This window comes from Meriones unguiculatus, chromosome 15 (genome assembly GCF_030254825.1).
Source record: "Meriones unguiculatus strain TT.TT164.6M chromosome 15, Bangor_MerUng_6.1, whole genome shotgun sequence".
Classification (NCBI taxonomy): Eukaryota; Metazoa; Chordata; class Mammalia; order Rodentia; family Muridae; genus Meriones; species Meriones unguiculatus.
The window spans coordinates 66,802,054-66,828,161 of NC_083362.1; the positions used below are offsets into that span (position 1 = coordinate 66,802,054).

Sequence of the window (26,108 nt, forward strand, 5' to 3'; positions counted from 1 at the left end):
CAGAGCACTCAAGAGGTAACAAATGGCTTATTAGTCATAAAATTATTTCCTCTTCTGGCTATGGAGGTTTATTTAATCACAAAGTAGTTTCTTGCCAGAAAAATTGAATGCAACCATAAAAGGTACCCCTTGTGGCTCTCATCCTGAGTAATTCTACATTTGTAAAATACAACAATTTTTATACTCATGACATAGATATTGAATACATGTTGGAAATGAAGCATCATGAAATTAAGTGAATTGAGGCAAATTACACACTGAAAGGATGACTGGGTAATTTATTACCTACATGAGACCTTTCAGGGGGAACAAAGGTGCCATTAGCCAGGTCAACAGCACAAGGGATTGTTCCTACAAGGCAGGACACGTGGCCACCTAATAAATGGATACCATAGAAACAAACAAACAAAAAAAGGGCACAGAGAACAATGTCTTCAACTGGAACACCCACGGTGTATGTTCCCTTCATGCACAACAATTAATATCTGCTGCATAAAAACAAGTTTGTCAAACACTCAGCTGGGAAGTAAAAATGAGCTTAGACCCTACAAATAATGTGACATTAGCATGACTTAGTTTCAGGTAGTATGAAACAATTTTATATAATGAACTTCAGTTCTGCCTTTAAAAGTGTCACATGAGGGACTGGAGAGATGGCTCAGTGATTAAGAACCCTGTCTGCTTTTCCAGAGGACCGAGGCTCAACTTCCAGCACCCACATGGCAGGCCACATCTGTCTGCAGGTTCCAAGGCTTCTGACACCCTCACACAGACACATACACAAGTAAAACACCAATGAACATAAAGTAAAAATTTTAAAATATTTTATTAGATAGAGTTATATGTAAGTATGCAGGCTCAGTATGCTTTTATTTGCTGTTGTTATTTTGAAATTGAGAGTAGTATGAAGGGTCCCTTAATAGCACTATTAATTGTAAGTTAAAAATGAGCCAAAATATTTATGGTTATGAGCCTAGTCTTTAATGGCTGAGCCATCTTTCTAGCATGGCAGCTCAGTCTCCAAGTAGGTATCCTAGTAAGGGGAACAGAGACTATCTCTGACATGAACTCAGTGGTAGGCTCTTTGATCACCTCCCCCTAATGGGGGAGTAGCCTTACCAGGCCACAAAGGAAGTCAATACAGCCAATCCTGATGAGATCTGATAGGCTAAGATCAGATGAAGGGGAGGAGGACTATCAGTGGACTGGGGGAGGGGCATGGGAGGAGATGAGGGAGAGAGGGTGGGATTATGAGAGGATGAGGGAGGGGGCTACAGTTGGGATACAAAGTGAATAAACTGTAATTAATAAAAAAATGTTAAAAAATGAACCAAAATATTGGTTTATTTTCTTAAATGTGTTCATTAAAGCAATCAGATGAACTTTCACAAATATCATTTAGGCCTAGGTTAGAAATGTGTACTATAATCTCTTGGCAATATCTTACCAGTAGCTTTTTAGTACACGAATAATGGCTGATGCAAAAAACCTTTAGCAATTGTTTTATGATTCAACCATTATTCTCTTGTAAACATGAGACTTGGGTTATAATTCAGTATGACTAAAAGATTCAGTTCCAACTCTGAATGTGAATTTATATAGTCTTGTGTTCTAAGTTTCCCAACTGGTACAAATGAGTTTCCATCCACTGCTGAACATCCTATGGGGGAGAGAGTTGAGCCGGGTTATTGTTCAGTTAAAAAAGCCACTTTGAGCTGAATGTTGCATGTCTCTCAATGTTCTTAGGAATGTAAGTGGCCTTTGTAGCCTGATGTCACAGAACAGAATTCAGTGATAAAGCAGGAAACACTGGGCCCAGTGTAAGGACCATCCTCTGCTGTCCGATGCTTTAGAAGCAGAAAACAGCATACATTTAGTCCAACTTAGTTATGAATGCAACCTACTCCCTCAAATAAACTATTGAGACTTGATGGTACTCATGCTCTTCCATGAACAAGATTCAAAAATTTGTGTCAAGTAGACGAAACAAAGGCATTTCAAATTAGTGTATTCATCATAATGTGCATGGCAGTTCAAAATCTGGCACAAAATTTATCATTTTAAATGTGAATAAGAATAAAATCAACTTTCCTTGAAACGAGATAAGTTTTATCACTAGACACTTTCCTTCTGGTTAACAAAGGTGAGTAACATTAAATTTCATTTGAAATTGTGTCAAGTTCTTCTCCAAATCTTGTGACTTCCTTCATGCACCTAGGCCTTGTTCCAAGAAGCCATGTGATATGGCTTCAATTTTGGATTTTCTCATGTTTCTCTTGAATTCACTGAATGCCTTGTGACAAATCTAGGTGGTGAGAGAGGATGAAGAGAAGAAGAAAGTTCATTTTCAGTATTAATCTCCTTCATCCCACTGCTTTTTATGTTGGGAAAATTTGCCCTTTCTACCAGTGAACTGGTACTTTGGTATGTAAGTTCAAGATCAACAAGTGACTCAGTGAGCAACATTTACCTTTTCTGTGCATAAGGCACGGAGTCTCAAAAGTACACATCTTTATTGAATTTGCTCCTGAGACATTTTGTAGGTAATGGCTTGATACTATTTCCCACATCTTGGGCTTTAATGTCCTACAACTGTAACCAGTCTGTGCTCCTAATTCCTGAAACTTTCTCTTAAAGACTAGAGGTAACAACCAGGTGTGGTGTGGCACATCTTTAATCCCAGCACTCGGGGGAGCAGAGGCAGGTGGATCGCTGTGACTTTGAGGCCAGCCTGGTCTAAAAAGAAAGTTCGGAATAGCCAAGGCTAAACAGAGAAACCCTGTCTTGAAAAAAACAAAAACAAACAAAACCCCACAAACAAACAAACAAATGGACAAAAAACAATACAAAACAAAAGGACCAGTAATGACTCCAGAGTGCCATATTCAGTGAGCTTAATCCTTCTCCCTCTTTGGGTTTTACAGCATAAACACACTTCTGCTACTCATCTTTGATTCTGAGTATCAGTTTCTCCTTCTTCCTGTCCCACTTCTCTGCTGCTCCATCTCTGCTCTCTATGCAAAGTCCTCCTCAACAGCTCTTAATTTGGGACATAACTAAGAGTCCTGCCCTCTCATTCCAACCCAGACATCTGTCCTCATCTTTCTCCTGTGTTCTGGACCTATACAGCTGCTTATTTCTTGTCTATTTCCCCTCTCTCTCTTTCTCTCTCTCTCTGCCTCCTTCCCTCCCTTTCCTCTCCCTCCCTCCTCCCCTTCCCTCCATCCCTCTGTCCTTTCTTCCTCCTCCCCACCCTTCTCTCTCTCTGTCTTCTTTCCCTTACTCCCTGCCTCAGTACACAGTCTTCTCTTCCACAGTTCAAAGCCTGATCCAATAATCTTTATTTTTCATATCTTATTTAAGTTAATGTCACAGTAGTTCAAGCCGTATGAGTCAGTGGTCTTTGGTACATTCTTCTCTTATACTTTTTTTTTTTTCAGTCCCCAAATCCTGCCAAATTCCGTTTCCTTTATTAGTTCTTTTCTTCTATTCCTACACCAATGTTATTGTTATTATAGGTCTGTATAATCACCCATCTGGGCTATTAACAGCCTCACACGTGTCCAACGTCTCTTCAGGCCTTGACACTAGCCTATTCTTCAGTGTGTTTTGTTATATTTTTCTTGCTATGCGAACCTGACCCTGCTTCTTTCTCACAGTAATACTTGTGGGGTTGCTCAACAGACATAAGGGCAAAAGTCTGACACAGGCGTGTGACTTTTTTCCCGGTGCTGCACTCTTCGGGAGCAAGGAGTGTGCTTCGTCCCCTGGGTCACTTCTGCTCAGCAATGTGGTGCATGCTAACGAGCTAATCCTGCCCAGTCTTTCAGTTAGTGGCGCATGCCTTCCATTACTTCCAGGCTAGCTTAAATTAACTATGACACGAGTCACAGCAACAGCAAATCAGGGGGAAAGGGACTTTCTACTTAAAAAAAAAATTAACCCTTCAGAGAGACGCCATAATTAACTCCAGGCAACTCAGTTGGGGGTGGCTGCAGTAGCAGCTGGTTTATGTTCCTGGATCCACATTTACTTCTAGGAAAACCAGAAGAATAGCCTGCTAATTGGACACAGGATTGAGAGGAGATGTTTAATGGCCGAACACGTGTATCTCTGGCCTTTATAGTCACTATTGTGGACTTTAAACATGAAGTTGGCCCTGTTTATTCTGACAATTCACTTGATGATGAAGAGTCCATTTCAAAGCAGCTTTCTCAGACGCTTGTCTGGGAACTGTGTCCTAGTAATGAGCCACCCGCGGATATAAAAGCTCGCGTTTTGGTCCGAACAATAAGAATTAACAGTGAAGATTTGATTATGAGAAGAAATGAACACTTGCTCTTTGGAGGTTTTAGTGTTTTTCTTTGTACCATTAGCAGGTGCTCCAAAGACAAGCATGCACGTTGAGTTTACCTGTTAGCTACTTTTACTTTAGTCGACATATATTGGGTCCTTAGTTCAGGATGATCTCTTTGTATCAGCTCAAGGCCAGTATTTATCAACTGTGTTTCTCAAAACACCAGGAGAAAACATATTGCTTTATCAATGGTCAAGTGGATCTGGGAAATGGTTAATGACATATTCCCTTCTAAAATGGTTTGAGTGGATGTCCACTAATTAAAGTCAGTCTCCTCCCTCCTCCCTCTCTCTCTTTCTCTGTGTCTGCTATCTATGTAATACTTGCAAATACTTTGGTACACTGGGTTGTTTTGCAGAGCACCCTACCAGTATGAAATTGATTGTGCATTAGCTCAAACTAGGAGGTCTTTGGGTTTTTAGTGTGAATCGTCTATGGCTGCTTAGTTTCCTTCCCTTAAATTAATTTCATATTTTTCTCTTCAGTCCTAAGTCCTACTTCCCCTCTTTTGCTGCAGAACTCCATTTCTTATTTGGAATCCCTGCCTAAAGTGTGAACTTTCAGTGATAATTCCGCACTGCCCGCCGAAAGACAGGACATGACTGCGTGAATCTACAGACCTGTCTAGCTTGAGACATAGAGAAATTTAATTCTGTTTTTCAATATTGTTTCGGTAACACTCACTTCTTAAAGATTTAATTCCAGGACCAAAGATCTATATTCCAAAACCTATATTCTTGACTGCATTACTTTCTTCTCATTTTATGCTGATTTTGACCCTCTGTAGAGGCTGGGTTCCATTAATCAAAATGGGCTTTGGTATCAAGGCAACTTGGAATCTTGGTACTTAGTCCTTAGCCAGTGTTTGCCTCATCTACTCTCTGAAGTGCTCCCAGGGCCTGTTTTCTTTTGAGCCAACATACTGCTCAATTTGCTGTTCCTTCCTTTTCTTTTGTTAAGAGAGAATAAACCAGCAGCTTAGTTTTAATTAGTGGTTCAACTTCCAGCTCCATAGTACCCCTTTGTGCATATTTAAACAGAAACTCTAGCATAGAAGTTTTGCTCAGGAAGCCTGAAGTCTATAAATAGGCTCTTTTATTGCCCTGGTCCCTAGTGGGAGTAGGGCCTGTTTTTACCTCAGGAGCGTTTGATTTTTATTCATTTTTAATGGCAATAGAAGTTGGTGTTGAAGTACATGGGAGGATAAAGACAATCTTCTCAAGCTGTCATTTTTCCACATCTTTGCTAGTTTTATTTTCAGGACCTTATCACTAGGTTAATAGTCCCACATAAGAGGGATAAACTGAGGCAGAAAGACCGATGGCTTGTCAAAAATAAAAGGTGTGTTTTTTTGTTACCAGTGGAAATATCAAGCATAGGGTTTTAAGGAGTGTGGAGTCCAGGCACAGAGTGAGCAGGGGTTGAATGGTCACTCTCTGTGCATGTTGGCAAGTCAGCCATGTTAACCCAGCTCACGGATGAGGCTCTAGAATGGGCGCATGATGCCTGCATCGCTTAAATGTAGTCCTATATGTACACTCTTGCTCAGCAGTGCCTGGATGTCTCCTTAACTGGCAGCATTGGAGATATGAAATGAGCCCATGTATTGTGTGGGAAACACCTAAGCTTCCTCTACCAGACAGGGAGGATAACTGCTACGAGATACAGCAGAAAATAGACACAGCTCACTTTACTTAATTCCCTTTAGAAATATGAAGTCATTCAAGACTAAGGAAAAGAATGCCCGCTGCCTTTGACAAGAGGCTATGATTTGTCACCAGAGAGTCATATGAGAGAGATCTCAAGATTTTTATCGAGCCGGATGTATTGAAACTAGATTCTTTCCAATTTGTTACCTAGCAACCATGACATTTGTCCTTGCCACCACATGGAGTCACTGAGCAATTTAATACAGGGTGGACCAAGGAGAAAGCTTGGCACAGCAGCCGAGGTGAAACAGACGGCCTTCTGCAAAAACCCTGCAAATGTCTGCATCCACTTCAGTGCAAGCTTTATTTATCTGGTTTCAGAAACTCCAGCAGGGTTCCCACTGGGCAGCGTATTGACTAAATACACCAGCATAGCCTGGGCAGGGGCTGCAGATGGTTCCGAGCACAGATACCTTCCAGAGGACACTAAGGTAAAGCTTTGCATTGGCAGTTAGCATTGTCAGTCAGAAGTCCAGGGGCTTGGGCTCCATGGCCTGGCTTTAGATGCTGAATGCATTCCTACCTGCATGACACTGACTGCACAAGTTTCTCAATCTTCTTCTGATGTGGGTTCCTCATCGAAAAGAGGATGCTTGGCTGTGACATTTGTTTTGTAATTATTATTAGTGAGTGGTTTAGATGCATATCTGGCCCAAAGCAAGTAGGCAATAGTGATTGGCTGCTATTAGCATTTGAGGTTAAGACTTTTGGTCAGCATAAGTCTCTGGGGGCATTTGTCCATCTTAAAGCAAATCTCTGTAAACTCCCCCCCCCTTTTTTTAAAGTGCCACCTGCAGGCCTGGCTATGGATGTTCCATTGCTACTGGGGAGGAGTGTAAAGCAGAGGCTCTCTTCATCTCCATCCTTCAAACCAAACACGATTCAGAGTCTTTCTGCTGATGGTGTTGCAGCAATTCAGCAGAAAATAAAATGATTTTTTTCCTTCTTTGTTTCCATTCTTAATTCTTCTCTTTGAGAAGTGGAAATCTGAGAGTAGAAAAGAGAGAAGCCTGCAGGCGGTTGAAGGGTGACTGAAGTGTAACAAAAGCAAAGGGAAGACAATTCCCCACAGGAAAAGAGTCAGAGGAAAGGCAAACTTTGTGGTCATCCTGTTGGCAACAGAAGGTGACTGTCTTGAGAACTTCAATAGTGAATGACATTGGGAGCTGCAGTACAGTCGCTCTGGAGACACAGGAACCGCCAGGAGCCCCACCCTCCTTGGAGGCCCCTGTGCTGAACAGATCTAGTTTCCAGGTGATCGCCTTGAACTTGGAGACTTGATGGTATTAAAAATTGGTGGTGAAGGTTTTGAGTTAGTCATGGGATTTGGGTTAACTGGCCGTGCACACAGAATTACGTGTTGTTACATTTAATATATATGTTATACTATATATTTTCCCCTACAAGACCAAATGATGCATACTTATGCGTACTTATGAGGGTTTTTTGTCTTTAATAATATCATACTTCACAATCTGTGATGAGCTCTTTTTCTCATTGCAATGAATCAAGACATTCAAACTGAGATGTTTAAGTACATATATATGTATATATTTGTATACACACATGTGGTTTTCAAGACAGGGTTTCTCTGTATAACTTTGGCTGTTGTGAAAAATCACTTTTTAGACCAGGCTGGTTTCTGACTTAAAGATCCACCTGCCTCTGCTTTCCAAGTGCTGGAATTAAATGCCCAGCTCTTACATACATATATTATTAGCTGTGTATTGTTCAAAACATAGACATGCTAACAAAATGTTTTAAACAGAATCCCTACTGATATTTAAAAACTTTCAAATCAGCAGCACACAGGTTTGTGATTATATCTGCACATATTTGTGCTCATTTTTATATGTGTGTATATATTTATACATGACACTTTGAGGTTACTCGTGGAAAACATTTCCAAAGCTGTAGATGCACTTTGAACACTGTGGTGATGGCATTTTTCCTAGACTGTCACCATAATAAAGTGATTTCATCGTAATTTTCTTTGTACTTCAGATTTTACATGCAGACTTTGCTTCAATGTGTATTTCCATGGACACTAGTACAGACCTCTTGGCTAACTACATTTGCTTACCTATATCTTTTGGACATATTCCTTTGGGCTGTCTTTTTCATATTAAAAATCTGTGGAATTCTGAGTCCTGGAGAAATGGCCCAGTGGCTAGGAGCACTAACTGCTCCTAGAAAGGGCCAGTGTTTGTTTCCCAGCACCTGCTTCATTCATTTTACAATGGCTTTTGTTTCAGGGGATCTGTTCTCCTTTTTCTGTTTGTTTCCACAGCCACCTGCACATTCATGGTGTATATCAACTCACCCAGGTATGTAGACATATAAACTAAAAAATAAATCTTTAAAAGTTTGACTGTTAGAAATTTATATAATAAATATTATATATATTTATATAATATATCAAATACAATATATACAATATATATTGCATATATTCAAAGAAAAATATAAAAAGTTATAGGTAATTTCTAGATTTTAGGATATGATTTGTCATACAGAAATTTAAATTTTTACAGAGTTAATTTTTGTCAGTTTTCCTTGTTTCTATTTAAAAAAAATTTCTACACTCTTGTAACATTTTTCTAATTTAAATTTTTATTCATGTGGAATTTCTTTCTGATGTAACAGAGAAACAGACCTTTCAAAATATTTTTCCAAAACGGACAGTGAGATCTTCATTGAATTGTTCACCCTTCCTCCAGAGACTCGGGGTGCTGTCTTTCCCATTTGTTAACTAATCACCTGACCTAGACACTGTTTTGTCTCCCTTGTTTGTTTATTGCATATCAGAGGAAAATGTTACTTGTTTCTCCATTTATGAAAACTTGCATAATTTGTTGAGGTGTCAAACAAATTTCAACTCTGACCACTACATAAAAGAACAAGATGATCTGCCTACGAGTTAGCTTTGGAATCCAATTGCTCACAAGGCAATAGCTCTCCATGAAAGCATCATTAACTGACAGATGGGCACCGAAAACATTGACACATTACCACACTTTATGGAACACTTTAGGAACTTTGCAGCCATTAACGCTTTGGATCCAATTTAAGATACAAGTGGGAATTCGAAATTCTTGTGAGCTGTCAGCACAGGGGACCTTGTAGGTAAAATACATGCATTCTTTTGCTAGCACATCTGAAAGGAGCTCTCTAAAACTGACCTCACTGCTTTTATTCCGAGCAAGCTAGCCTGTCTCACTACCCATGGCTTTTACTGTTGCTGCTGTTGGTACACGTTCTTTGTCATACAATGACTTCATGACCATCCCGTGTTATCAGTGTAGTTACATGACAAGAGCGTGCTAGAAGTCACATGGGGTTTCTTCTCTCCATTCATTATGTCCTTGTAAAGTTATGCTTCTGTTCCCCCAAAATTATAGTGGTGTCTAGTCAATCTGCTGACTACCCCAGACACTACAGTTGTATCCCCAATTTACTTTTTAAAACTAGATTTTTTTGTAATATCAACAGAATAAAATAAAAGCCAGAAATAAATTTTACTCGTTTTTGTAGATGCAAATTTACTCATGTATAAGGTGCAAAATTTACTTATTCCTATATAGTCAAAAGCTTGTAATAAAACAGCAATAAAAAAAATCTAACAGCTTATTAGGGTAATTACACAAAATAAACAAGAAGGTTCATATCAGAAATGCAAATAAACATGCAAAGAATTCATGAATTCTACTTCAGGGCTGAGCTATATCAGAAAAGATATATATATATATATATATATATATATTGATTAGGTATTCTGATGAAAGAGAACCATTTATGGGCACTTCAATGGAACTAAGAAAGTCATTTCTTAAAAGACAGTTATGTACTATCAGAATCCAAAGTAAAAGTGGTATTTTATAGGATGGAAAGGGTAATAATGGCCTTCCTCATAAAATAAAAATAAATCAGACAGCAAAAGAGTACATTCAATATTCGCTAATACCCAACATTATTTTAAGGATATTAGATAATACGAGACAAAAGTTAAGGACATACTATGCTTATTTGGAAAGAAGAAAAATCCAATCATTTGCAAATGATATAACTATGAATCAAAAAATAAAATAACCATACAGAGTTTGATGAATTAGTTATTCATATTAAAACCAATAGCTCAAAAATATGTTAAATATATTAGCAATTAACAGTAAGAAAAGTAAGTGTACTTTAAATATTATACTCTCCTTTACAACAAAACCAGAAGGGACCAGGAACTAAATCCAGCAACCAAAGTTAGGATCTTCATGAAGAACAGGCAGCTTTTAGTGAGTGACATAGGAGACAATCTGGTTAAACAGTCCAACTTGATAATTAAACACCATCGAAGTTTTACTTGAATCCTAATTAGGATACACCACTTTCTTAAAATAAAGGAGACATTCAGACCCTTCCTCTGCCAGTTACCCTGTGCTGGACTGTACTTTAAGCATCTGCTGGTGTGTAAAGGAGGGGCTGGCTTCATCATTAAAGCCCTGCTACTCGACTGCTGCATGCAGGCCTAACCCCAAAGCAAGATGATGAAGCTGTTCCACCAGCGGATTTTCAAATCAGTCCCTTAAGCTGTCCAAAGAAATTTATCATGGGCTCTTTTCACAGCAGTCGAGACAACAGTATTTTTAAAAACAGACACTCTACAGTCCAACATTCTCAAATACTACAGCCTGTGTTATGCAGTGCTGCCTGCACAAGTAAAACGAAATCCAATCTTTCTATTAAAATACTCAACACTTTACAGTGTGGAAGTTTAAAGAAAAGAGCAAACGAAAGAGAAACCTAAAACAGAGCAGTTACCATATAATCAAAGATGGCTGCAGAAAGATGGAGGCCCACACAGAGATTGAAAGGCATCACAACTGAGACAATTTGTAAAATTCTGGGTTGCAGACAAGCATGCGGAAAGCAAAGCACGTTGAGATTGCCTGGCATGGTGGCTGGGGGTGAATGAACGTGTCACATTTACCTCTTTCACCAGCAAACTTTCGGCTTTGTGCTCTGCCTCTTCCGGTACTGTTGAATACACTGTTCTGATGTCCCAAGGAACCGTGGCTGTCTGGGAAGAACAAGGAAAAGAAATTAGGCCTCCCATCTTGAAAGCATGGAGCTGACCACTATCCTGAAAACAGAAGAATAAATTGTCATAGAGCTGGGCGGAGAGGTTTCCCCGGCCTTGATGATTTTAATCACTATGAAAGAAGAGCCAAATGGCCCTAAACCTAGGACTGCTAGCATTCCCGTAGATACTGCTTTATCTATGTAGCTCAAAGTTTTAAGATGGGTTTTATTACTGAGAGGAAAAGAAAATTGTGAACATCTGTGTTTGTAGCTTGTTTCTATAGGAATCTTTTGTTACTATTCCTGCTGTTCATGTCAAAATAAATCTGGAATGTTTTAACCACTTATAAAATCCTATTGTAAATAGTAACATGTAAACTTAGCCCCATTTAGGAAGTGTTTGTGTGTATGTGTATACACAAATATAGTTGTGTGACAGGACGAATGTATAATAAACTTGAACTTTGAAGACAATAGGTCATGTTTTATGTGTTATTTTCTGTGGAAATAAGTAAAGGATTTTCCATGAATTTAAACAAATAGCTATTTAAGCAAATAGCTTTTTATTAAATGGGTATACAAAAACTCATGCAAAGCACATCCTGAAACATCCAAACTAGAATTTAAAGGCTGTTTTCGTTTGATGTATCTCCTGCTTCCGGCTTATAATTTCTCTAATATGATTGCATCACAGCCACCGGCTTTCTTCAGTCTGCACCCTTTGATGATTATGTGGTGAAAAATGCCTGACAGTCCCTGCTGTGGTACCAATAGTGAGAGCATTAACACCACACATTCCCCAAACACGAAGGATTTCCGAGAGTTCCTGAGATTTGAACTATGGTTTATACAAACCAGTCCTGATGAAAGGCACGCTTCTGGATCAGTGATTGAAAACCCATTGTTCGTTTAGGAAAACGCGGTACAAGAGGGGCCGTTGGGTGCCGGGTGCTGCCGCCAGCTCTGCCAGCAGGAGCAGCCCCGCGTGCTCCATTCCTTTCATCCTGACACCAGACTTGGGATTCTCTTTAAATTTTCCCTTCACCTGTGATGCAAGTCCCATGCAGGAAAATAATTTGTTTGTTGTCACTGTCATAACCATAGTGTTTAACAGGGCAATTAACCTGGTTATCTGTTGAATTGTTCCTGAGCATGTGTCTATAGTGTGTGTGTGTGTGTGTGTGTGTGTGTGTGTGTGTGTTCTGTGTTAAGGACAGGTGAGTGTATATATGCACATCAGAGTTTCTGGTATGTGTGGGTGTGGCAAGTAGCTCAGTGTGTGTGTGTGTGTGAGAGAGAGAGAGAGAGAGAGATTAGTGTAATGCGTGAGTGTATCTATACAGTAAATGCCTGTTGGGCATGTGGTTATGCATAAGTGTGTATATAGATACTGTAAGTTTGTGTGCTGCTCATGGGTGTGGTACATGCATGCCTGTACTGTGTCAATCCGTGCACTTCTGTGCATGTGTGAATGTGCATGAAACATGGATGTGTCTTTTGAGAGAATGCATGTCCACATGTACATGAGAAGCCACGATTTTTACATCGTGAAAGAGGAAGGATGCCATGTGAGTCTAAGATCAGAGGATTAAAATAATGAAAAAAAAAAAAGTATTGTTTCAGATACTCCACTCAGTAAAGATAATGCTCAACTTAAAGCACAGCTACAGGACAAGCTCAGCTCATGGCATCTCCAGGAAAGGGGGTGCAAGAGCTGGGACTTCCAGCTTAAACCTAGCGTAGACAAAGAGAACGAGTGTGGGTCCTGCAGGCCAAGCAGAAGTCTGCAGACAGACCAGGAAGTGGTCATTTCCTCGTAGAGTGCAGTGAGATAGAACAACCAGGTGAGATAGATCTGGATTTTTGTCTTGTTTTGGAGACAGGGTTTCTCTGTGCAGCCTTGGGTGTCCTAGGCTCACTTTGCCAACCAGGCTGGCCTTGAACTCACAGAGATCTGCCTGCCTCTGTCTCCCCGAGTGCTTGGATTATGGGTACGTACCACTGCCCCAGCTGATATCTGGATTTATTTCATTTCTAATTCCTTGTACATCTCCTCCTTTAAATAGTTTCTTTATTGCTAGACTCCCTGTGAATACTAACAACTGTGTCAAAACCGAGCCTCAGGGATTATTGCTCAGATTTCGGTGACGCAGCAATGACTTTGGAAAGACAGCTCAGAGCCAAACATGGCTACTAGCTTTGTTTTCAGAAAGTCTTGCAAGTTAAGATTACAAATTTTGCTTTCTATAACTTAAAAAAATACAGTACATTCATACTGTTAAACAAAAAGGGGTGTCAATATTTATTTTTTCTCATTTCCAAACATGATGCTATTCTTTTCTTGTTTTTATTTTTATTTATTAAATTACAGCTCTTCTAAAATATCCCTTGAGCCTAATGGGAATCAGGGCAAGGTGATTTCAAACAAAGCTTCGAGTGACACCATGAACCTATTGTCCTGCTAAGATCACTGCTTGTCTGGGGAAAAAGAGTGGCGGATTCAAAACAGAACCGTAAACTTCAGGCGTTGGGGTCAGTATCGTAGGATCTGTGCTCACAGGGGTACTTCATTGCTAATCTAGCACAATGAAGATAGACCAATACATAACAGTCATGTGCAACACACGAGGCTGGAAATCACTTCTGGAGAGTTAGAAAACCCACTTTGTCATATGTACACTGCAGCGAAGGATTCCTGATCGTCTTTGGTCAAGAAATGGTGCTGATCCTTTATTAAATAAGACCACAGTAACTGACTCATGCTCATGAAACCCTGCAATAAATCTAAGACGTTATTTTGCACCTTCTGTGCCTGTCAAATGCCTTGCACCAACACCAACAATGACACAGGAGAAGGGATGTGCATATGCATGTGTGTGTGTGTGCTATAACACGCTAACTATCTCAAGGTAACACTGGAGCATCTGTCTGGAAAAAACAAAACAAAACAAAACAAAACAACTAAGAGGCTGCCATGAGGCTAGAACTTTCAAAACTTTGGTTTTCTTCCACTTATTTTGCACTTGTCTGAAGTGCTTGTGTTGGAGCACAAGAAACTTGTTCAAAATAGAAGTATAAAGAATTCTGTTTGTTAGGGGTATTAATACATTTAAAAAGAATTTCCTTTCCGAGAAGTCGGTGCTTTCAGACCACTACAAATTGCCTTGGCCACAACAGACTTCCTGTTCTCTTTAGTAAAGCTGTGTTCCACAATTGGTATATTTCAGCAGCGTGGAACAGATCTGAGACAGTGCTGGCTTGCCGCCGAGCTCCTCATGTGGGGGCAAGAGTTTTATAAGGGGTGTATTGTCAGGCATTTGGAAAGGAAAACTTCTTCCGAACTGATGGCCCCAAGCCTGTGTTTGCAGTTTTAGGCCCATGATATCGGCATCTTTGACTGCAGCCCCTTTACTTTCTAGTTCCTTCTAAGCTGTACTGGGTAGTTCTTGTGGTTTTTGTTGCAGCTGCCATTCTGCTGGCTAAAAGGACTCCAGATTAGACTTCAGCCTAAGTGCACAGGGGCCATTTCTCAGCTGGCTAAACACCACTGCAAAACCCTGGGGGAAATTGCTTTTATGATCTCAGCGCTGAGAAGGCTATGTCAGTACTGATGCTAGGTCCCAGCTGCTAAAGGCAAGAGCAGCAAAGATGGCTGGTTAAGGTAATCCACCAGTTGTAACGGAGATGAAAGCAGTTTCACAGTAAACAAGTAGCTCACGTTTAATATCTGTGCTGAGTTAATCACGTACTGAAAGAAAAATGCCACTTAATTTAGGAGGTTAACGTACCAATGTCGTGTTTTATTGAAGAAGACACATTGCTGTACTTGCTTTGTAAACACTTTTCACTACATTCAGAAACCACTGATGTGTTTTTTCTTATTTATTGTTAACTACATGAGAATGTCTCTTTAATAACTTCACCGAGATCTACAGGCAATCTCTTCTAGTTTTGACAAGAACTGTAGAATGTAGGTTGCATAAACTGTGAGCAACCATCCACAAGCAGGGTGTATTCATGATCCAACAAGGTCCAGCATGACAACTTAGTCACTATACTATTTAAGGATGTCAGTAAAGTTCAAACTTTTTAACTCTCAGACCAGCAAAAATACTGGGAAAGTTATTTCACTTTTTTTTTTTGTGATTCATCTTCTAAACCAGCAGTTCTCAGCCTTCCTAATGCTGTGACCCTTTAATACAGTTTCTAATGTTGTAGAGACCCCCAACTATAAAATTATTTCACTGCTATTTCATAATTGTAATTTTGCTTCTGTAAGGATATCTAATATGCTACCCCCAAAGGGTCTTGGCCCACTAGTTGAAAACCACTATTCTAGACCAAAGGTGCATTTTCCATTCCCTATAGAAATAGGAACAAAACATTTGTTCTTTCACAATAGCTATTACTTGAGTTATTGCAGATTTAATGACGTACATGTGATAATCTGATACATTTATAGCACATAATGGTCAGTGTAGTTAACACAACTGGTTGTGCGTGTGTGTGTGTGTGTGTGCTTTCAAAATTTTCTTGAGAAGCATGTGACTGTGCATTCTCAAGGAAAGAAAAGATGTGAGCAGTAACAGAAGCGAGTGCTCCATCGGCATAAAGGTGCATGCCACACCTGCATGTCCCCTTAATAAGTTAGACTCAGGGCTGCAGGCTCAGCCCACCATGCAGGGAGGCTGAGGAAAAAGCATGAAAGCCGTGATTCCCTCAGATGAGAACTTTGCCGACCCAGCAGCCTGCTCACCCTGGCTGACTCTCCAGGACTTTTTCCACAGGGCAGCCTACACCTCCTCTTCCACGATGGTGCAGAGCCTACAGGGCTCCTTACTTCTGCCTTTCACCGGGCAAGAAACCCTCAACTTACTCTCTGTAATCCTCAGGTTTCAAACAGATACCAGCCCCTTAAAAAATCAATCAATCAAACAAACAAACAAAAAATAAGTAAAACTAAAAGGAACTATTGTTCACCCAAAGCTCATCTCTCCCTCAAACTCTGTAATTTACTGTCTGTGTCACACAGGAAGTCAAGACATGGAGTGTCTGAAATCCCAAAGCTGTGCTGTTCTTTGATTCATCCAGTCATTTTAAATGAGTGTTTTATTATGTATAAGCAGATGTGGGGGTTAATCTGGATTGTCAGCCCCATAGGATTTACAAATCTCTGCACATCTGTGAGGGTTTATCTAGTAAAGTAGCCTCTGGGCCTACCAGACCCATGAAGGATTATCTAGATGGGTTTAATTGAGGAAGGAACGCCACTTTAAGTGTGGGTGGCACCTTCGGATCAGCTGGGGTTCCTGAATTGAACAGAGAGAAGACATCAAGCTGAGAATCAGCATCCTTCCCTGTCTGCTTCCTGACTGTGGATATAACGTGATCTGTCGTCTCAAGCTCACACTGCCAGGTCTCTCCACCATAACAGAATGTACCCTCAAACCATGAGCAAAGTAAGTATCCCCTTTCTTAAGCGGTATTGCTGGGTATTTTGTTGTAGCAATGAGATAAGTAACTAAAACAGCAATGTCGTAAACTCTGCTTTGGGAATAAAGATAAGAATTGTTGCAGTCAGGGGCTGCAGAGATGGCTCAGTGATTAAGAGCACTGGCCGTTCTTCTGAGGACCCAGGTTTGATTCTAAGCACCCCCACGGCAGCTCACAGTGGTTCGTAACCCCAGTTTCAGGGGATCTGATGCCCTCTTCTGGACACTGCATGTATGTGATGCACAAACATACATGTAAACAAAATACCAGGACACACAAAATAAAAATAAACAAATAAAATAGAATGCAGTTACATTTCTCACACTCAATATAATCTCCTCAGGTAAGTTTTTAAATTTAGTCCTCTTAAAACATTTGAATGTAGAGGTGTTTTAATGATTCTTTGGAATTCTTTCTCTGACTACACCTCCTCTAACTTCATAGCCTAGAACAACCTTCTTTAAATAAATAAAAATTTAAAAACTGAGACCTTTATTGAGATATAATTGATCTATCATAGAGCATATCATTTTACAGTACAAGTTTCTGTGGATTTTGAGCATACTCAGAATTTCACAATCACCATCACTGTTTACCCTTAGCACATGTTTATCACACTTCAAGAAATCCTATTTCCTAGCAGCCTGAGCATATTCCCTTCTCCTCAGGACCTGGCAACCAACCACTCATCTGCTTCCACTGCCTATGTGTTCCATTTAAATGGAATCTTGTATACATGGTTGACATAGAGCCCTATCATCTGAGCAAAATAGTCCTATATTCATCAGCTGAGCCTATCCAAGTGAGTCATTGACGACTGGGTCTTCTATCATATGCTGATGTCGTGGGAAGGGTCACTGGACCCTTACCCAAGTGTCCAGTCACTCCTTCCACCTACTTGTATGTAATTCAGTCATGACTGCATATGGCCTAAAGGTCTTGCAGACAAGCTAGTGTATATAGTTGGAGGAAATTAGTGACAGGTGCTCTATCTATGGAGAAGCCATCATCCATGCTGTGTGGAGACGTTCCAGTGCAGGAGCTTTGGAGTTATCAATGCCCTCTCCAAAGCCTTCTCACTCCTGGTCTGTAACTAAGCCTGATAATCTCACTGCCCCCATGGGAACACTTGGAATAGTATTTTCATTTGTCCTTGGGCCTTATGAGGAAGGCACAATGTTATTTCATCTCTCCAGGGAAAACATTCTTGCTACAGTAGTGCTTTGTGACTGGCTAGGCGTGATGTATTAAAGGTTCACCCAAAGTGTAGAATGTATCTGTATGTTTTTCTTATATTGTTGTTGAATATGCCAAATTATTTTTAGTTACTAGTTTGTAGACATTTGGACTGTTTCCATTTGGGTGCTATGCTTCTGTGAACATTTATGTATAAAGAAATTTTCTTGTGGACATACATTCTGGGTGCAATGAAATACAGAGAGGGGCTGCTACATATTATCTTTAAAATAAAGAGCTAGAATTGCTTCACTACCCTAATTTTATTGCTTTCATTTGCTATTTTTTAAATTAATATGTGTTAATTATCCAAAGTGGCTGCATTAAAACAATTCCATTTTTACATGAATTATCCAAAGAAGCTGCATTAAAACAATTCCATTTATGTATATGATATACTTTGATCATATTCACCACCATCATCAGCCTTTTTTATTCTCCTATTTTCCACTTCCAAATACCTAATAGTCCCCTTTTTATGTCCTGTCTCTCCTCTCTATATTTCATAACAGAGAAAATGTACAATGCTTGTCTTTGTAAGACTTATGACATGCCTAGTACCATGCATTTTCCTAGAACTAACATAATCTTGTTTGCAATTAAATAGGACTACATTGACTTTCTGATGACATCTTTCACAGTGAAATTTGAGGAGTTAACATTTGCTCCCACTTGGATGCCCCCCCCCCCTTTTTTAGAAAGCTTGAGGCATATAGCATATTATTTGGAAGGAAACAAAGGGTCAAGTTGCTTATGTTTGAATATTTTCTTCAGTTACTCACATCTTTGGTCAAGGGCCTGCCCATTAGAATGAGAGGGATATTATAACTTAGAAAGAATCTGATTGAACACAGGCTATTACTTAGCTTTCAAATCACAATTGCTGTGTCCTTGTACAAACATTATGAGCCATTTAAAGCTTGCTTTTCAGATTGAAAAGCCACAGATTAAAAAGAGTTGAAATTCCTATAAAATATTAAGCTGTATTTCAGACAAAAAGAAAACTCATGACCTTTCTCCTTTAACCACAGCGAGAGGCCTTTCAGCTTCCTCTCTAGAAAGGCCCATGTGGTAAAGTCTGGAAGTCCCCAAGTACCAGTTGCTTTCAATCACTAAAAATACACTATGAAAAACGTAAGCCTTTGATACACGATGAAATCTGTCCTTCAGTTTTGGCAGTCGCCAATGACAACGGCAAGATGAACCTGAATGCCCTTGAACACTGGCTCTGAACAAGTACAGAGAACATGGACTCTGAGCGGGTGGTGTAATTTCCTTGACAGCTACTTGACCCACTGAATGGAAAGCAGAGAACCATGACTTTGGAAGTCATGGCCCTTCTTACTGCGGAACGTCCAACTATTTCAGTGAGTGTTGTCTCCTGTTATTGGCAGTCTTGATATACATGTTTGGCTCACCAAAGACAGTTCTCAAGGCTGAACTTCAATGGAGTGTGGTCTAGATGGGCATCACTGGAAAACAGTGCTGACGGTGTAGCGTTCCTTGATTCTAGACGTCTGAACTTCATTGTTTAAGGGATTCTATCTCAAGCTTTCTGAACCTTTCACCCAGCAAGAAAATCATTCATGGTTCTGTCACCTTCTGTTACATGATTTTTGCCTTAGTGTCTAGTGTGAGTCATCAAAGGTGATTCATGGTGTCCTTGAAACTGTTCTTCATCTTGGCCTCCCCCCACCACACCTCATAGCTACTCTACTGAGTCACACAGAGATGTGACCAACTATATTTTTGGTCTGTTTCTAGTACTACCAAAGTCAAAATATAAAGATAAAATCACCAGTAGCAAATTCAACGAAGATGAAGATGTGAAGATGTACATGTCTTTGAACACATGGATTAATACATGTATGTACATTGGTTTTTTTTTTTTTTCAAACTACAAGGTTATGATGGAAGTAGTACAGAAGTTTGTGTTGTCTAGACCCTGAATCTACATGGTAGGAGAGTAATTTCTATGAGGTGTGCCAGGGTGAAGAAAAATGCGTTTGGAATAACATTTAACCATTTGACAGATTTTTGGAATGCCCATGAGCCATACAGTATACTGGGTGTTGGATCTATGGATAGGAACTAATTTTCTCCCTTACCTAGTAACAGAAATCAATCAGATTAGTATATTAAAGTGTCAGAGGGAGGAAGCTTCTTTTGCTGGTGTCAGCTGTGTGCCAGCACTGTGCTGGACAGAGTGAGTCTCTAGGGAAAAGAATCAAGTTTCTCAGTGTTTTCTTTTTTAAGGCGATACGTTGATTTGTGTCAATGAGAAAAGTTTCTTACTAACCTTCATTTTTCTCATTATAAAGCAAAGGCAGTTACTCTATTCCTTTTTAACCAAAGATTTTTTTACTTCAGAATCGCTTTTGGTTCCTAAGGTATCCAAAGAATTGAAGTTATTTCCTAAAGTAGCAACCCAATGGCTTCTGAAAGAAAGTTTATGAAATTTATTTTTATTATTTTTTCTTTTTCTATTTTTCATGTTTGTGTGGTACATGTGTGTGTGTGTGTGTGTGTGTGTGTGTGTGTGTGTATGCATGTTTTGCATGTATGTAAATGTGTGTGCATGTGAAGGCCAAAGGCTGGTATCAGGAATTGCTCTCCAGTGCTCTTTAGCAGTGGAATTCAGCAATAGAGTTCAGCAATATAGCTTGTCATGTCTCAGTCAGCTCTGCCTGGAGTTCTCAGCAGGCTGCAATGCCTGCCTGAAAGTTCCTTGGTTTGCTGGTGTCTGAACTCAGGTGTCCACGCTTATGTGGCGAGCACCTTAGCCGTGGAGCCATCTTTCCAGTTCCCTAAATTTATTGCTGTGCTTGGCTTTGTGCCAAGTGCTACCTTGGTTGCCTTGCATCTTACAATGATGAGGGAAGAAAATACCCCTGGCCTGCCGGAGTTGTGATTTGGTAAGAAGCACGTGCTAGGAAGGTGAAGAAAACAAACTGAAAGGCGAGGGAGCAGCTCAGTGGTGGAGCGCCTGCTGTATGTGCAAGGTGGTCTGGGTGTGCATTCCAGAACCATGAAGAGAAAGAGCAAGCCAGCAAACAAAAATGGAGATGTTTCCAGGGAGTAACCAACGCTCTAAAGTGAAGCAACCGGGTTGTGATAGGGTAAATCTGGTGCACTAGGGGACAAGGCTGGACATGGATGATTCTTCTTTGCAGAGGTCACTATTGCAGGAAGTTCCATCACTCTGTGAACCCTGAGACTGTGTTGTTTACTGGAAAAACCTGTTCCTAGTTGTGGTGTGCCTCAGCCTTAGCAAGCACTTTTAACCCAAGAGCTTTCTGCTTGAATACTGTAAACAGGATTAAATCAAGTTAACCCTAGGTCAAGAGGTGGAGCACACAACCACAAGACAGGGAGTGAACACTGGGAAAAAAAACAAAACAAACAAAACAAAACATAGAGAGCAAGAGGAAGTCAGGAGGACAGATAGACACACCGGAAGTAGAAGGGAGGGACATTCAGTTTAAGTTTTTTGTGACAGCATGGGAAGGAGCCTGCTTTTTTGGATTGACAGCTGAGGAGGAAGGTCAGCTGGATGCTCTCTCTGCCTCTCTGAGCTAGCAGGCTTTCACCCCAGCATCTGGCTGCTGAGTGTTTATTGGTAAAATCAAACATTTGGGATTTTGTTAAAAACAAACAAACAAAAAACCAATAGGTTACATTTACATCTAAGTCACAGATGAATTCCAGGATTCAGGTGTGTAAGGCCATGGGTCCTAGAGAGGCAAAGAGTTTGCTAAGTGTGAGAACAGAATGAATGTCAGGTGTTCTGTGTGATGACCCAGAGATAAGGCCAGGAGATGAGCTTAGAGACCATCTAGAGCCAGAGAGTGACATTAGGTGTCACCATTAGGTGACAGAGAGAGGAGTGAAGAATGGAGTTGGGTGGAGGAAGGTTCTAAGTAGAGGCATGAGCTCATCTGGTTTGTGACTCTGAGAGCTTCCAGTTAGTACAGACTGTGAACGAATCCAAGAATGTCTACAGAGAAAGCAAGAGGTCCCGATAGAAATTCTGGGTACCTAGGCAACAAATGATGCCTTCAGAGTGGAGAGGTAAAAGGTTGATGCTTGCAATGCAAGAATACTTGATGGTGAGAAGAACGCTTTCCTGTGGGGATATCAAATGCCAGGCTCAGGGCTGCTTCTTGGTACTTAAGCACAGGTGATTTCATCATGCTGATTCTTTCTCCATATTAGGGTACGAGTTGGTAAAGCATAAGACTCTTGTGCTCCTTGTCAGTCTCACTCCTCTAGGAAGTTCTGTTCTCTATTCAGCACCCTGCGGGGGTGCTGAATAAATATTGTTTAAACAAAGCAAGTAATGAATCACATCGGCAGGAGATGTGGGTGCTTGGAACCATAGAAACAGAAAAATGAGCTGGGTCTTCTGAAGAGCAGAATCCTGATAAGTGATAGTTAGAAAGACAGGTGAGAATTTTAAGATGCTCCATACTCAAACCCTTTAAGACTTGTCTGGTAGTTGTCACTTCTGCTGGAACACATCACAGAGAATCCCAGGACTCCAGCAGAGTCAAGGAAATAACTCACTTTCTAGGAGCATGGTATGTTTTTATGGTGGTGAGCAATACTCCTAAGCGACATAGGCTGTGAATGGGGCAGGTGATGATGTCAGGTAATATATACATATATATGTATACATACATACATTTATATTTTATCAGAGTGGTGTGTGTGTGTGTGTATGTGTGTTTGTACATGTATGTGCAGGTTTGTGCTTGTGTGTGCATGTATGTGTTTGTGTGTATGTGTGTGCATACTCTAAGGATAAGTGTTTTAGGGCTTGTCCTGGTTAGTTATATCTGTCACCATGAACCCTAGAACCCTGTGGGAAGATTCTTAATGGAAAATGCTCTAGATAAGGCCGTCCTGTGGGATGTCTATGGGGGCCTGTCTTGACTGATATTAATCCGTATAGAAAGACTGGTTCTATTGCAGGCAACACCGCTTCGTGAACTGGGCCCTAACTTGTACGAGAGTGAAGAAAACCAGCTGATTATAAACACAAAAGGAACAAACAAAGCCAGCAGCAAGTGGGGAGCCACGAATTTGTTCTCAGCTCCTGGCTGGAGATGACTTGCATTAAGCTCCTGTCTGGACGTCCCCACGGTAACGGACTAGACCATTCTTCCACTAGGTTGTTTCTGGTCAGGATTATTTCATGACAACACAGAAATTGAACTAGAACAGTGCTGTGTGCCCAGCTCAATTCTGCAGCTTAGACACCTGTCTTTGCAGCCTGAAAGCCACTGGCAATGATGAAATAAATTGGTATAAGTGCTGGAGTAAAACTCAGCTTATGAATACCAGAACATGTATTTCAGACAATTTTCACTTGTTACCAACTAAATTTTTTTCCCTTCAACTATTTAAACCAACAATTCTTAGCTCATGGGACATACAAAAATAGGCAGCACACTACCCATGGGATTTGGAATTCCAAGCCAAAATGCATAAGAAATAAATGAGAAAAACAGGGCAAGAAAGAATGAGAAAAGTATGTCAGACCATTCCTAAAAATCCCTGGCAATTTTGTGTGGATATAATGTTCAATACTCCCCATTGTCAATTACTTAATACAAACGAAAATTCATCCATTCAGAGGAAATATAATTTTCTGGTAATATGATTAGAGGGCATTATATATCTCTTGGGTGCACTAATTGGGTGCTTTTCTCCCAGCTGGCCTGTGGCTTCTTCTAAACCCCATTACATGTCATCCACAAAGAGGTGACATGTGTTGTTAATAACTCCAGCCATTGGTTCTAAGAACAGGTCATTGACTCACTGCTTGCATTTAGAAAAAGATATGAAAACTTTATTTCATCCTCAGGCAACTTTGTCTGTCTGACCTGAGAGCTAGTATAACCTCACCTCTGCTCTTCTATGAGCACAGACCAGTACTTCCTTGGTTTTTTGCCACGTCTGATCCCCCTTGAGAAATCAGAGCGAAGCTCAGATGCCACCTAGTCAGAGGGGCTGCTCAATTATCCAGTCTAATTCAGTCCTTCTGGGACTCAGTTTCCAACACATTGCTCTGTTTTTACCTTCTAAAATAATATTTACCTTTTCAATTAATTTGTTAATCGGTTTTATTATTCTTTCCGTCGCATATCAATAAGATGCTCAGTATCCTTAGATCTAAGACATTTTTATTTAGTCACTGCTACCTCTTAATTATTAGAACAATGTCAGTATGTAAGATCTTATACTTATCAAAGAAATAAAGAAAACAGGGGTGTGTGATACAATAGCATGGTTAGAATAGTGCTAGTATTTCAAGTCCACTCTAGTGGGTTTGAAAGTGGTTGGGGAAGAGGTCAGAAGACTCATTGTGGGATTGTATTCTCTCCTTCCACTACGTGCATTCTGGGAAATCAAACTTGGGTCCTTAGGACCAAAAAAGATGCTTCCTTTGCTCACTGAGTCATCTAATTGTCCCTACAGATTCATTATGGAGGCAATGAGGAACCACACATAAGGTTTCAATAAGCACATGATAAATTAGTCCCATGACTGATTGGAGTGCTCTGATTGGGAAAGTAGAGTGATATGCTATTTTTGACTCTGTTTATACTGCTAAGGTTGACAAAGGTCAAGAGAAAGAAAGAAGGAAAGAGAGAAAAAAGACAGTTATAAACAATTTTTAAATGAGTCTGAAAAAGATGACAAAAATGGAGTTTAAATTCAGAGCAAATATGAAGTTCACCCATGCTTCCTCACTCTCATTCTGAGCTGGAGGGACTCTTGAAGAGGTACTTGACATATTTCTGGATGACAGAGCTCGGAGAAAAAGATGCTCCAATATTCATGAATTTTCATGCTGTCTGACAAAATGGCTTTTAGGTAGGTTTATCTCCAGGCTGAACAATCAAAATAAGGATGTGGAATTGGAGGAGGAGGAGGAGGAGGAGGAGGAGGAGGAGGAGGAGGAGGAGGAGGAGGAGGAGGAGGAGGAGGAGGAGGAGGAGGAGGGGGAGGAGGAAGTTAAACTTCATATTGCAGTTCAAGGCCCAGTGCTGGTTCAACCACAGAACTGAGATCTGCAGAGATAAGCCTCTCTTAAAATGTGCCAATGGTAAATGGAAGTCATTTTACAACATTGAAAGATATACTGGAAGAACTATTTTTCTTATGCCTGCATCTGCCTCCTTTCTTCCCCCATTATCCATAGTTGGAACAGAAAAGAATTCCATCTCCTGGATTTCTTTTTGCATTCCATCAGACATGTGCCCTGAAGAATTTCAGGCAATCCCTCTATCAACTTAGCTACAACTGCAACCCCGTGTACCTTCTTTTTCCTAAATCCACAGAGGAAGAAGAAAAGATTAACCCCTTTGAAGTCAGAAGCTTCATCTGTCCCTAAAGGTGAGAGAGGATGCTGAAGCTGTCTTAGTAAAATGTGGAAATGGAGGCCTGTCCTCCTTGATAGAGAATCCCATGGGCACAGCCTGCTCAGCAGACTTACCCTCCAGCTGCCTTCTCATCTGCAATGTTGTGGTCTGAGATGTCTGAGACTACTCAGTCAGCAGACTGAGATGTCTTAGGAAAAAATGGAAAAGGTTACCAGCTGCCCAGGGCAACCTCTGTTTGTAGAGCCACTTGGTAACAGTGCTCCAGCTGACTACAAATAACAGAATTTAATTCTTGGGGCATACTAATGTTCATCATCCACAACTTTGTCATATTTATCTTCACTCTTAGTTTCCTTTCCTTCTCTCTTGGTCTCTCACAGTGATCTGGAGCTGGTCGCTGGCAACCCAGCTCCTGTTTCTACCTCCCAGTGCTTCTACCTCCCAGTTGTAATCCCAGGGATTACGACTACGTGTCACTGCACCGCATCAGACTTTTTAATGTAGGTTCTGGGGGATGGATTCAGGTCCTCAAGCTTTGAGGACAAGCTCTTAACTAAGTGAGCCACCTCTCTCTGTTTCATTCATTCTCTCCACTAACCTCAGGAGCATCTTAAGTGTCCATTGTCCTAAAGAAAAGATCGCTCACATCATAAATCATTCCACAAAGATGTTCTTGTTTTGACCCCAAGCTGCACCATCTCCTGAATAAAGATTCATGGTGGTTTTAAATAACTGCCTCTTTTGTACCAGTAAGCTTCTACTCTGTCTCCGGTTGATTTTTGTTTCTTAGAAGCTTTTAGTTAGAAATAGTCTGAAGGAAGAAGCATTCTGTGAGTCAAAGGAAGGCCA

General features: G+C 40.4%; 1 protein-coding gene across 13 annotated transcripts in view; it reads right to left on the reverse strand.

Moving 5' to 3' along the window:
* The window catches only part of Dock10 (dedicator of cytokinesis 10), a 249,752-nt gene that overhangs the window by 123,677 nt on the left and 99,967 nt on the right, over positions 1–26,108 (reverse strand). For all 13 annotated transcript variants that reach the window (XR_009586481.1, XR_009586482.1, XM_060368696.1 and 10 more), the window contains exon 3: positions 11,048–11,137. Coding sequence is in view for 11 of the 13 variants with exons in the window: in XM_060368696.1 (XP_060224679.1) it covers positions 11,048–11,137 (90 nt within the window). In the remaining 2 variants the exon portion in view is untranslated. The remainder of the gene's footprint in view (positions 1–11,047; positions 11,138–26,108) is intronic.